This window comes from Apus apus, chromosome 4 (assembly GCF_020740795.1).
Source record: "Apus apus isolate bApuApu2 chromosome 4, bApuApu2.pri.cur, whole genome shotgun sequence".
NCBI classification, from domain to species: domain Eukaryota; kingdom Metazoa; phylum Chordata; class Aves; order Apodiformes; family Apodidae; genus Apus; species Apus apus.
The window spans coordinates 63,636,278-63,650,059 of record NC_067285.1 but is presented as its reverse complement, the minus strand read 5'-3'; the positions used below and the strand labels follow the sequence as shown (position 1 = coordinate 63,650,059).

At 42.7% G+C, this 13,782-nt stretch overlaps 1 protein-coding gene across 2 annotated transcripts in view; it reads right to left on the bottom strand.

The window, feature by feature from the left end:
- Positions 1-13,782, bottom strand: part of UBE2D3 (ubiquitin conjugating enzyme E2 D3) — a 22,814-nt gene extending 9,032 nt beyond the window's left edge. Inside the window, exon 1 of one of the 2 annotated variants that reach the window (XM_051619811.1) lies at positions 13,343-13,782. In XM_051619811.1, the coding sequence (XP_051475771.1) occupies positions 13,343-13,366 (24 nt within the window). In that variant the 5' untranslated portion in view covers positions 13,367-13,782. The remainder of the gene's footprint in view (positions 1-13,342) is intronic. The other variant, XM_051619812.1, reaches the window with a different exon arrangement.

Here is a 13,782-nt window from a genome sequence, read left to right as displayed (position 1 = left end):
AATCAGGCAAAAATCTATGTATTTTTACTTTAAGCTTCACATTAAAGACAATTATGCCTTTTTAATTCTGAATAACTGAACTGCAGAAACAATTCCTCTCCCTTCCCCATTTCAGAAGGAATTAAAGCAGAAACTTCAGATGTAGGACTCCTCGAATAGTATCAAGATTGCTGTGATGAATCAAAGAAGCTTAGCATTAATTTATTCAAATGCTCCACAAGTTACCTGCTTGGACAGTGCCTTTTAAAATTAAATTCATACTTTCAGTTGGAGTATGTAACAGATACCTTCCTTTTCCCTGCTCTCTTTTGAATCTAAAAATGGCTTCAGGTGCTTCTATAAATCTGCACTTGTCAAGGCATCTAGAAGTCATGAGAAAAGTGAAAACCCTCAGTTGCTCTCCCATATATTAACAGTTGCACACAAGCTATTTTGCTACAAGCCTATACAAGCCATTACAACAAGAACTTTCCATTACTCTTCAAGAAAATTTGGCATACATATTATGCTGGAAACACGTACATATTTGAACCAGATGGCTAACTTCTGTCTGGAAAGATCCTGATGCATATCCTTTAAGTTTCAGAAATTGAAATTAATTTGATAAAAATGTAGTCAGTGTGAGCCAACACACACAAAAAAATTGTTTAACTTAAAACACCTTATTCACTGGCAATATGATGGCTTCTGCAGAGAATTATACTATCTCAACTTGCAGAAGTCCCTACATTTTAAAAAACCTCCTAAGCCCCAAAAAAGCCCAAACTCCCAAGTAAACTTAGTCCTGCATTTCCTCTCCCTACACACTTTAATTTTGATGAACTTTACAATTTACCAGGTTTCAGTTCTGCAAAACTGAATTCTATCAGTTCTTAACAAGCAATGGTGGAATAAAGTTAGTATTATGGTTAATTTCACTGCTGCTGTTCTTGAGAAGTGTGGTGGACAGCTCTTTCCAGATCATCATGGCAAATCCATTTAGAGTGCATTTCTCTACATTCCCCTGTTATTACTGGGGGGTCATGTGATAAGACTTACTTCTGCCATGAAATATCACTTTTTAGGTCCATATGTTGTTCAGTACCCTTCAGAAAAATTTGCTAAGTTAAATTCATATTATCCATGTAAAGGTAAACAAATGTAAAAGAACCTTCAGATAGGAAGTTGTTTGGGTTTTTTCCCTACTTAACAAATACAGCATGTTTTATTAATAAGGCTTATTTCTCATCTTAACATATTTTCCAGTTCTAGAAATTAGCAATAATTTCCAAAATTGGAAAGAAAAAATATGAGTTTTGTCCCTTTAAAATAAGTTGTAGCAACAGAATAAACAGAAAGACAATTGCTACTATTTTAATGTAGCATCATAGTTATTCCTGGATTATTTCATTTAATTGGAGAAGTTGTTCAGATCCTATTTTTTTTACAAGCAATCACACTGATGAAGAACTATGAAAAGGCTCTTCATGTAGTTTAAGAAAATTACAAAATTAAGCAGCACAAGGACAAGAAAATATCAGCATAAAGTGGGCTGTGCAAAAGTGGGCTGTGGGTATGTGCAAAAAAATACATTTCCAAGAAGCAAATTCCAGAGACTTTATGTAGAAATAATAAGGCAAACCAGGTTCACGGTAACGCATTACATGCCTAGCAGAAAGGAGTAGTCTTGAATTACAACTGTGACTGCTAGTCTCTGGCACTGCCAGTGGTTTCCGGTACAGCTCCAGCATATCACCATTTCTGTGTCCCAGTTTCCAAATATAAAGTTGTGATAGTTCCTACCTCTCCACAAGGGTGATTAATCACTTTGCCTTTTACAGATTTAAACCCTGTTCAAGGAGTAAGCACCAGTGCTACTGCTAGAGTATAACGGCAATGTAGCACATACAAGAAGCAACACATTTACAATTTTGCAATGGTTTTGGAAAACAGCGATAACTAGAAATACAGCAACGGTACCCCTCACCACAACAGTCAACCCTGCTTTAACACCACAGTCTTCTGCCAGTTTCACATTACGTTTGTAGCAAGATGTAGTTTTATTGGTAAAACAGCCCTGTTCTTAACCTTCTCTCTATATAGATTAATCAAAAAGTCAAACAAAACCAAAACCAAACCAGTATATGAAGAAAAAATACTGACAAAAGCTAATTAATCTGCTTGTTTGCACAAATATAATCATAACATAGAAAATATGGCTTATACTTCAAGTTACTTCAAGTTACGATCCAAAACATTGACTTGAGTGCGAATGCAAGACTACAATCCTGTTATAAACCAAAAGTGTCTTTTTTTTTTAACAAAAAAGCTGCTAAAAAGCCCTCAAGCAACTCCTCTCTACCAGCTATTTAAAAGATTACAGAAGTCACTTAAAGGACACCAAAGATAACTCATCCAAATATGCATGAGCAAGAGTGAAGAAAAAATATTTAAGGGGACTAGTTCCTTTCTCACAGAAGCTTTCAGGTCTCAGCAAATTCAGTAAGAAATGACAGCCTGATGCCTACCAAGCTGCCTTCTTGCAAGTACCAAGTAGAGCAGCATCAGGGTCAGCTCCATTTGTCAGAATTCATACTCCCTGTGGCACAACTGCTACGTTTTTCTAGTTTAAGCTGGAAATAGCCTGGGCTTATTTTTAATCATAGTAGCAGCTGACTTCAATACAGAGTGGCAGAAGATGATTCTCACCAGAGTGACAGAAGAGTACTCATTTTCCTCCACAGGCATAAACTCACAGATTTGTGTTGTACTAACCCTGGCTGAACACCAGGTGCCCAGCAAAGCCACTCTATCACTCCCCTCCCTCAGCTGGACAGGGGAGAGAAAATACAACTAAATGCTCAGGGGTTCAGGGAGAACGCTCAACAATTATCATCATGGGCAAAACAGACTTGCTTTTGGTAACACATTTTTTCCACATCAAATCAGAGCAGGGTAATGAGAAACAAAAACTAAATCTTAAAACACCTTTCCTCTACCCCTCCCACGTTCCCAGGCTCAACTTCACTCCCTATTTCTCTACCTCCTCCCCTGCACACTCTTCTCTTGCTCCAGCCTCAGGTCCCTCCCACAGGACAGAGTTCTCCATGAGCTTCTCCAGTGGAGTCCTTCCCACGTGCCACAGCTCTTTGTGAACTGGTCCAGCATGGGTCCCTCCCACTGGCTGCAGTCCTTCAAGAACAGACTGCTCCAGCATGGGTCTCCTGCGGGATCACGAGTCCTGCCAGCAAACCTGCTCCAGCTTGGGCTCCTCTGTCTTCACAAGGCCACAAATCCTGCCAGGAGCCTGCTCCAAAGCAGGCTTCCCATGGGATCACAGCCTCCTTCAGGTGCTTCCACCTGTTCTGGAATGGGGTCTCTGTGAGCTGCAGGTGGGTATGTACCCCACCGTTAACCTCCACAGGCTGCAGGGGAACAGCCTGCCTCACCATGGTCTTTGCAATGGGCTGCAGGGGAATCTCTGTTCCAGCACCTGGAGCACCTCCTCTGCCCCCTTCTTTGCTGACCTTGGTGTCTGCAGAGTTTTTGTTCTACATCTTCTCACTCCCCTCTCTGGCTGCTATTTCCACATCGGTTTGGTGGTCAACACTCTTTAAATATCTTATCACAGAGGTGCTACCACCATCACTGATGGGGTTGACCCTGGCCAGTGGTGGGTCTGTCTTTGTGCTGGCTGGCATTGGCTCTGTTGGTGAAAACTTCTAGCAGTTTCTCACAGAAGCTACTTGTGCTGCCCCCTCCCAAAAACCTTGCCATGCAAACCCAATGCAGATTGAATAGTGGTTTGTAACACAATTACTTCTTAAAATCATGTATTGTAGCTTTCTGGTTTGTAGTCAAGAAGGCATAATGGAAAAAATGGGGTTAATTTGCTTTCAGTTTCAGACAATAACTCATTCTAGCTTGGAGGGCATGGAAAGGTGATACGCAGTTAAATCAGAAGTTTAAACAATAAAGGAAAAAAACAACACTTAAGCAAAAAAAAAAAAAAGAAACCCAAACATTTATTAATTTGAGTGCTTGTCTAATGTTGTCTGTGTCACACAGGATATTTCAAACTCTAAGCATCCAAAAATTCATCACTGCATTAGTCTTACTCATTAGCTCACAGCTGAAAACAGCTTTAAAAAAGAAGGAAGGATTTGAAGCAGCTATAAAGGGAGTGGAAGAACATATAAGCTTGTTTGAAGATTAAGAAGTGTCAACCAGCAAAGAACTACTGCCTCATCCCACACACCTGCATTTGCAACATTCATTTCAGCATGAAAATTAACTACCTCTGAAAGCAGAAAATAACAGTTTGAAAAAACACTGAACATGGATTTCTAAGCAGAGTAAGAAAGCAATAGCACAATACACATCACGAGTGTAACCAGTAGAAAATTACCAGCTTCAAACAAACTGGCCTTTTGGCTAACACTTGATTGATAAAAACAATGTATAATGACAGTGCATAATACAGAAAGATGCAGGATCCTATTATTTAAAAGACACTAAAGCAAATAGGTAGAGAAAACACATGAAGAGCACCCACAGAAAACAGTGAGGGCCAGAGAGCACAGAATGGTTTTTAAGAAACCCAAAACATGACCAGGAATATAAGTTATGATTGTCCCCATCTTGATCACTCTGTTCTGTTTTTCATGGTTCTCCTTGCTCAAGCCTCTAGTACTAAATTTTTCAGGCTACACACTGCATATTGTTTGTACAATGTCTAGCAACGATCTCATAATGATGTATTAGAAGACAAAGAGGAATCTTAGTATTTTAAGCCTCACATTCAAGGAAGGAAATGCCAGACTGCTGTGCAACTGTAATTAAGTCAGAGTGTGTACTTGGACTGTGATATAAACTTCTATGATGATACACACTTCCCAAAGAACCTGCCTTTCAGTACACAAGCCCCTTGTGAATAACACTTGTCTACAGCTCTTCTCATCTGTTCTGAAATTTGGAAGGTGCACAATGCAGGTAATGGTTTTCGGCAAATTTCAGTTGCTGCAGCTAAAATGGCTCTCTATTGTATTTCAACCTTTTGCAGAGTTCACCTCTAGCTGGACAGATCTGACTGGAAAAAGAGCCTAGTTACCAACTTTGCTCTCCTGGCCACTTACTAAAGGCATTCACAAAAAAGTTTGAAAATACATGGCAACTACACACCTATAGTTGTGCTCTGAACTCAAAGGTTTTGCTTGTTCCCCCCCCTCGAGTAATCAAAACCCACAGAAGCTGTCTTACTCAAGATGAAGAAAATGTGACTGCTTTACACACATCAATTCTGAAGTATTATAACAATTACCATTCCCTGAAAATAACAGAAAACATATGCTCAGTGCAGGATGAGGGCTGTGCACATTGACTCAAGTACTTTGAAGGGAAAAATGTGAAGCACTAGTTACACTCAACGATAACCGGGTATTTTAATTCTGGCATTTCTGAACTTTTAGATATTGGACCCTGAAACTTAGCATAATTTTCAGTTGGAGGTTTTTCCTGCAAGAACAACACTTATCTTTGTTTTTGTAACACAGGATTATAATGTAGCCCTTAGAGAAGAAGGCAGCAAGTGTAAATGGGCCAGAATAGAAGTAGCAAGATGTAGCTAGCTGAATTAAACAGACTGACAAGGAAACAAAGGGACAGGTTAAATTCAATATAAACTAATGAGAAGCGATGCACCTAGAAAGAAATTTATATTACAAGTAAGGCACTCTGGCCTGATGGATACCGCTCGGGAATGAGATTTTGGCATTGCGTTAGACAAGTTCATACAAATGTTAGATGTTGGGGTTTGGTAGTATTACTCGAGAACCTTCCAATGCGCTTGTCAAGGACACAGTAACATACATACAGGGGAACCTCAGCCACCAGTCTTTGACACATCACCAGAAGCATCATCTGTACATGCACTGCCTTGGACCCAATGTGACAGAGGCCTCCTAAGGCTTCCCAAGTCTACATAAACAACAACTTTGGGGACTGGCAATATGCAGGACAAGTTTTTGAAGAAATCACAAGCAGCCTTAATTAGGCACCTAACCATGGTAAGACAGCATTTTCTGAAGAAAGATACAAGAATTCTCCATGTTCTTGAGGAAATGTATGGAAAGGAGGATTGTATATCAGAAAGTTATCAAATTAATATTTTAATAAGTAACACCACATCTGTCATCAGTGTGGCAAATTCACTGCTTATATGTAGCCTGATATTTTATTGTGAAATTTCATTATATAACCTAATAAACTCTGAAAACCAGCCCTCTTTTTAAAAAGCTGTATTGACTTTTACCAGTTCATGTTTTGTATGAATCCAAGGATGCATATGACAACTATTGCAATATACCACATGGGTACATATTCTCTGAACAGAACTATGCAGGGATATTATCTATAGCTGTACAATTACCCCATCTTATTATCCTATTGTAACTACCCGGCATAATGGTTCTGATTTAAACAGCTAGTGGTAGAGATAGAAAACTAAGGGCCTGTCTATAGGATTAGGTACAGTTACACACAAAATCAGCTCACACTAAGCCAACAGTGCATAAAAATCAAACAAAAGCACTGTTTCTGGATTGCAGCTGTTCTTACAGTTGAGTGCCACCTCAGCTACCTAGAGGAGACTGATGTCCACAAGAGTCTTAAAAAAAATATGAATGAAAAAGCATTTAAAAGCATATTTATGAACAGACAGCAATCTGAATTAAAGGAGTGGAAGTGGGCTACTGCTTGTCTGGCAAACTGTCATTCGGGACATTCTCCTATATTATTCAAGGCAAGAAGAAATAAAAACTAAGGCTAACAGGAAAAACAGAGTTTGCAGTTGTCCAATTTAGAGAATTATCTGACACTGTTACACAAATAGGCCAGCAAAGTTTGGGAAATGTTGGCTTAGAGTAGGACACTCGTAATTACCAGAAACCTAAAAGCTCATAGAGTGATGAGTGCCTGGCCAACCTAACTCCAGGTTACAGAGAAAGCTTGCTATAAAAGTTAACTGAGGAGTTAACACAATCCTCATGCCCTCCATCAGGAAGATCTAAAGCACTTCAGCATCTGCACTCAGTTCAGCTTGCAACTCTGGTGTCCAGATGCTTAAGGATTAAACATTTGTTTCCTTTTCTTACTGGGCCCTAACATTTGCAAAGCAGCCTGCCTGCAATCCTCCCATCTTGCTTTCTTAAAACCAGAATAAAAAACCCATCACTGGAAAAAACTGCAGGACATCTTGGAGATGTCTAGCATATCACACGTCAAAGTGATGAGGTTCAGAACAAAAGCTTTCTTTACACAACATCTTAGTACTGAAGCTTACTGTTGGTATGAAGGCCCTGAACAATGTTAAAACAAAATTTAAAAAATCCCTTCTATCTATTTAGCTTTCAGTCCTGAATCCTGCAGTGCTCCGTTTGGGTCATTTTTCAGTGTCTACATCCAAGTGCTTTTTTTTACAAAGAGTTGCCAAAGGCAAAAACACCAATTAAAACTTGTGAATGTTACTATTATTTTTTTTGCAAGTTTTCCCAACACAACCTACCACATACAATGTATCAGATCAGTGCCTTATAAAAAGTCTGCTGAAGAGAAGTTTTTGTTTTAAAAAAGTTCCTCTATTTTCCATTTAGAGTTTCAGGCGTCAAATTTAGATTTAAGAAGTTTACCCAACTGTCCAGTATGTGCAACTCAACACAGGTTAAGACTCTTTTCAGATAACACAAACTTGACAAAAAGCAACTGCATATAAAAACACATTCACTGACTCAAATAATATACACGTCCTCAAAGCTGCTTTAATTTCTTTCCTTCATTTTTTCCCCCCTGCGTATTACACCAGCAGGTCACTACACTGCATCAGTCACAGGAGAAAATGCATGCCAGTTACTCAGCCTTTTCAGTGTAAGCTACAGCATCTTAGCCTAAACTATCAACAAAAGCCAGCTTATACCGAGATAACAGACCTAATGCTAAGTGCAGACCACATGTTCGCATCTGCCAGCTCTCAAACACAAGGGAGGGACCTATACAAGAACACGCAGCAGATAGTTCAAGTGGCAAAACCTTAATATATGCAACAGAAAGACTTATCAAGAGATTGTGTATCAACGTCCTAACCTGAATTACACAAAAGCTCTACCCTTTTCCACACCTCCACTCTTACCAGCTGTCCCCTGACATCTCAGCCACAGTTAAGAACTCCATGCTCTCTCTCCTTCAACAGTTCTATCCAGTGGATGAAAACATCCATGGGTAAGGGATGATGCTAGGCTAGAGGTGGCCTCCCCAAGGAACTGAGATGCCTTTGGCAAGAGGCAGTTTATTGCTCTGTATTTAACAGCTGCTACTTACAGATGTTTACATCCTTCCTCTCTCCTTTACCCATTAGCGTGAGTGGAAAGAAAGGCATTAGTGCTTCAGAGTTGGTTTACAGAGTGGGGAGGCAGCTGAAGCAAGCTCATTCGGTGGAGTTCTACATCAGCTTTTACTCACATAGGGGATAATAGCAAAAGCACTGGCTTACTTTCAAAAACGGAGCTTTAAAAGCTGGAATGATCTTGAAGAAAGTGTTGGCTGGACAACCTTTTTACCCTGTACATTAACCCACCCAGATCCTTAACATACTGGAGAACTCAGTTTTTAAGGTATGCAAGAAGTACCAATCTAACGGAATATTGATCTGTGAAGTTCCATAAATTACTTAAGTGAAATCATGATTCCCTTCTGCTACCATTCCACTGCACAAATCTGAAGATGTATGCTGACTGGGAACTTGTTTCACGAGCACAGTGCCCAATTAACAGGAGAAATCTTTATGTTACTGCAGTCCAAACTTGCCAGTTAAGGAAGCATCAATTTTCCTCTCTCAAAAAAAAGTATCAGTTTTTAAAACACATCCAAGATCTTAACAGTAAATGCTGGACTTCAATATGGGTATTAAAACTACTCAATTAAGAAGCATTATTTCCATTTTAATGATATAAATTTAATAGTATAAATGTTCTGACCATTGGGATAAGCTAAATCTTAAAACATAATTTAAATGATGAAAGCCTTCATCGGTTGCATAATAATTTTAAAAAACACTTAAGTTGTTCAATACTAGTGCTTCCCAAACTCCATTACCGAAATCTCGTTATTTAAAGTCAAACACTGCCTTAACGCTCAACACAATACTTCTAACCTCCAAGTGCCAGAGTTGCAATGCAGTATCTACTTGAGGCAGGATTTAGTCTACCCCTGGATACTCAAAATAGTTAGTGAATTAAATAAAAAATATAATTCCATACATACAGAGAGCATTCACAAAGATTTAAAGCATTTTAATAATCTTACACCAACTGCATTTTATTAGCTAATCTTAACTTTCTGAGCCCTTAAACAGACAAATCCAGACTTATTTCTAGACATTCATTCAAAGCACAAGATCAACCACATAACTTCAAGTAATTTAACTATTTTGAGAAAGCCCAGCAAACTAAATCCAAGACTGTCTGCAAAAAAACAAAGTACTGTAGGTTTCATTGAGAGAAGAAACCTTAATTATGAACAACTTTTTTGCGTTAAACTAATCTTTTTAAAATTTCATACTAAGTTCCAAAGAAAAAGAGCAGCCGTTTAAAACAAAAGTAATAAGCAGGCTTTACAACTCTCACTGAACCACCTCTACAAAAGCTCCACTTTTGATGAAACTTAAGCAGATTTCCGTGCTGCCTTTATTGCTACGTATTACATCCAATCTCTGAACAGTATTATGGATCTCTCCAAGGTTAGTAGCATTTCTTACTATGAGCACCTGGAGGATGGGGGTTAAAGTTGCAATCAATTATACATTTAGGAATAGCACTGGAAGCTATAGCCTTGAGGAAAATAATTATTTAGTCTCCACTCCCACTGTAAATGGGAGCCTTCTATCTGTGTACTAAAGAGTGATAAATGGTTCTGCCACCTTCAGCTCCTGAATGGAGTAGGCATCCTGGAAGATATTCTAATAATATACCCCAACACAATGATGCTGGCTTGTGCTACGCTTAAACAAATGGCTATAAAACACAGCAGGCACAAGTTTTTTTAAGGATTTCACAGACAAGACATTTCATGCGTGTATCTCCTGCATTAATTCTGTTTTTAGCCTATCAAGATAACCAGTTAAGCCTTTTATACTACCTCACTTTAATGGACGCATATTGCCATGATAAAATGGATGTATTAAATGACATAATACTCCTAAGTTTTCTCAATTTTATGCATTCCTAATTCCATACTCTTACATAAATGTTTCCCTTCTACTGCATCATCATCATTTCAACTGGAAGTGCCAACATACTCCAGCAATTACAGGATGTGCATTTAGAAGGTACTGCTCAGACCAAGACAATGTGCCACAAGCACTCAGGAAACTTTTAGATACAAGCACATAAATCAACAACGAATTTGTTGCAATCAATGGGAAAAAAAAATTTGGAAAAATTTAATCCCCAGGGAATTAAACAGTTAAGATTAGATTCATTGTCCCATGGCAAAAGCACATGCTTTTTATAATAAAACAACTGCCACTCTTGTGCAAAGCAAGCCGTTATCAATAAAAGCAGAGTTTTGCCAGCCAATGCAGGCCACCCTCGGGGCAGATGGTGCAAAACCAGTGATGAGCTCCAGAATAACATAACCTTTCTGGGACTGACTATGTACCTGATGACAACTTTGTTTTGGAGAATACTTTATAAAGCATGTTCCAGAAGTAAATAACACAACACATGAATACTCAGGTGCTTTCATTTTGAAGCTAAAACCAGAATTTCCTGGTTATGTTCTAAGGTGAGTCATGTTGAATTCTCAATGTGCAACATACTTCAGGTTAAATTTATACACATTTTAACTAACATAGTCTGAAAGTCTGATTTACCCAATATAACAAAATAACTTTATTTTGCTTGATATGTCAAGCCCACAAAGAGGTAGTTGGCCAAATAGACTGAAAATACCTTTGCTGGTGCATTTGGGATGTCATCTGCTGCTGGAAACAATGAGTTCTAGTCTTGACAGGTAATAACACAAGTCAGACTGAATCAGCTACATGTGATTACAATGTTCTGAGGTCCTGGTTTCTCTTTAGCCTGTTCTGATTTAGTGCCAGCAAGGTACTAGAAGGAAGCAGAGTTTCAAGGTCTGATCTGTGACCTTAGGGCTGGAAGACGAGGGATCCCAGCTCACCGGTGACAGAGTGCCATTCTCTGGCTTTAGCAGCTGGCAAGATTACAATCTAAATTCATAACCACCTTGTTACAAAATTGGCCCTGCTATTTTTGGATTTCAGCCTCAATCTCAGTAAACGTTCATACTGGAAATCATGCTTGGGAAAAAAGCAACTTGTAAGCATTTATTTCAGTCTAGCAAAACATCATTTCCAGGTTGGCAAATACAAAGTCAACACTCTAAACATTATGTGAATTTGAAAGTGTATACTGTAGCCTGACGTGATTAGACTGATTAAAAATAGCACCTTCAAAAAACCACACCAACAACCTAATAAAAAAACAAAACAAGTAAAAGAAGAACCCTAACCCAGCCATCTCACTGAATGAAGGAAGACCCTTGCTACTACAAAGAGCTACAGAATATAAAGGCCTACACAGGACGAGAGACTGCACACATCAGGCCAAAACCTTGAAGTCAAACAGATGACTTATTGATTCATGAGTCATGCTACTTTATGTTAAGGTTGTGACCACCAGATTACTACATTAAGTAGGGGTTTGCCTTGTCTTATATTTGACAATAAATTCTTACCTGCAGCGCCTGAACGTGTTTCATAAGCACGAGTTGATGACAAAGCATACTAGGGAGTATCCCAGCTGTGTTTCAACTAAAGTGATATCATTCACTAATACAGGGGAACAAGTTCTGATGGCAGATCCAAAGGGAATTGTTTTGAGATTCTTGTGAGTATAGGTGTAATTCGAAGACAATTCATTTAACTAATAATATTCCAGAACAGATTTAAATTTTTCAGGGATAACAGAACTACCATTTCACTGACATATTACAAATAACCTCCATTTGACTAGAACATGCCCACAAGCTCTGCCGAAGAGATGTGCAACTACATTAAAGCGAGTAAGTGGCAAACTTTATACACTGTCTATAAATGGTGTTTCGTGCACCGAAGTTTAGCTCATCGACTCCAGGACACACTTTCTGCCATCTTGACAGGCTAAGGGATGACCAAGAAACTCCTCTCGGCTCTCGAAATACGTAAGTGCTCCACGTAGCTGGCGTAGGAGCACAGATCACCAGCGACTTCCCGGTAACGCCACTGCGCTCCCACCGCCTTTGCTTTACAACTTCAGCGGTTCCAAGCCCTGAAGCGCCTGGGAACCCTAAAGCTTCCCAAGCGCAACCTCACGTCGTGAGCCCTCTCTCCCGGGAGAGGCTAAAAAAAAAAACAAACCAACAACAACAAAAAACACGACCCGCCCCCCCCCCCCCAGCTTTCATCACCTCGGCATTTTTTCCGAGTTAGCCGCGAAGTTGCTCCACCCGGCTCCGATTGTGCAACGCGGAGGCGGCGGCGGCGCGGTGCGCGCTCCCGCCCGGCGCGGGGGGCGAGGCGAGGCCGGCCGGCGCTCCTCGGGCGGCCCGAGGGTCGAGCCGGCCCCGGCCCGAAGGGGGGGGGAAGGCGGGGAGAGGGTGGCTCGGCGGCAGCTGCTCCGGAGCGCGGACGTGCGTGTGTCATGTTATTGCAGAAAGCGAGAGATCCCGGAAAGAGCCCGAACGAGGCGAACCCGCCGCCATCTTACAATGCGGGAGAGAAGCCGCACGCCAGCGGAGAGGCCGGCCCGAGAGGCCCGCGGCCTGCGCCGGGGAGGGCTGCGATCGGGCCGAGAGCCCCCCCGACACACGCCCCGGCACCACCGGGCCGGCTGCCGGCGGAGGGCCAGCGGCCGCGGCCCCAGCGGCGCGCCGGGACGGCTCCGGCTTGCGCTGACATTCGAGCGTCCCCAGGAGCTGCCGCTCCCCGTCCCCGGGAGCGACGCCGCCCGCGCCCCGGCCCCGAGCGAGGCTCCCCTCCCCCCGCGGCCCTGGCCGACTTCCGACCTCCCGGGCCCAGGCCGGGGAAAACCGGCCCCGCCGCCCAGGCCGGGCCTCGGCCTCGCCGGAAAGCGCCGGGCCCCGCCGGCCTCCCGCCTGCCCCTTCCCTCCCCCCCCAGCCGTGCCCCGCTCCCCGCGGGGCGGGGGTGAGCAGGAAAGCACGAAAATAAAAAAAATATGTTAAGGCCGCGGTGAGGAAGGGGGGGCGGGGGGGGGTGGAAGCGGGGGCAGGCGGAGGAGGAGCCGCGGCGCTCACCTTGTTGATGCGTTTCAGCGCCATTGTGTGAGAGTGCCGCCGCCGCCGGGCCCGTCTGTGCCGCGGTGACTCCGCGCTCCGCTCACGCCGAGGGGGGGCCGGGAGGGAGGGAGGGAGCAAGCGAGGAGGAGGAGGAGGAGGAGGGGGAGGAAGGCGGAGAGGGGGGAGGGGGCAGCTGCGCTTCTCCTTCCTCCGGAAACAGCCGAGGGGGGCGCCCGACCCGAGCGCGGCGGCCGCCCCGAGTCCTGCCTGCGGCCGGCGGGGCCGTGCACCGGGGAGGGCGCCGGGGCTCCGGTTCGGGCCGCTGCGCTGGTTCCCGTCACAGCCGGGAGGAGGAGGGTGTGTGAGGTGGGGGGGGAGCGGTGGCGCCGCCCGCCCGCAGAACAGACGGCGAGAGCCCCGCGCTGGCACCGCCGCTGGCCAGGCCCAGACGCCGCGGG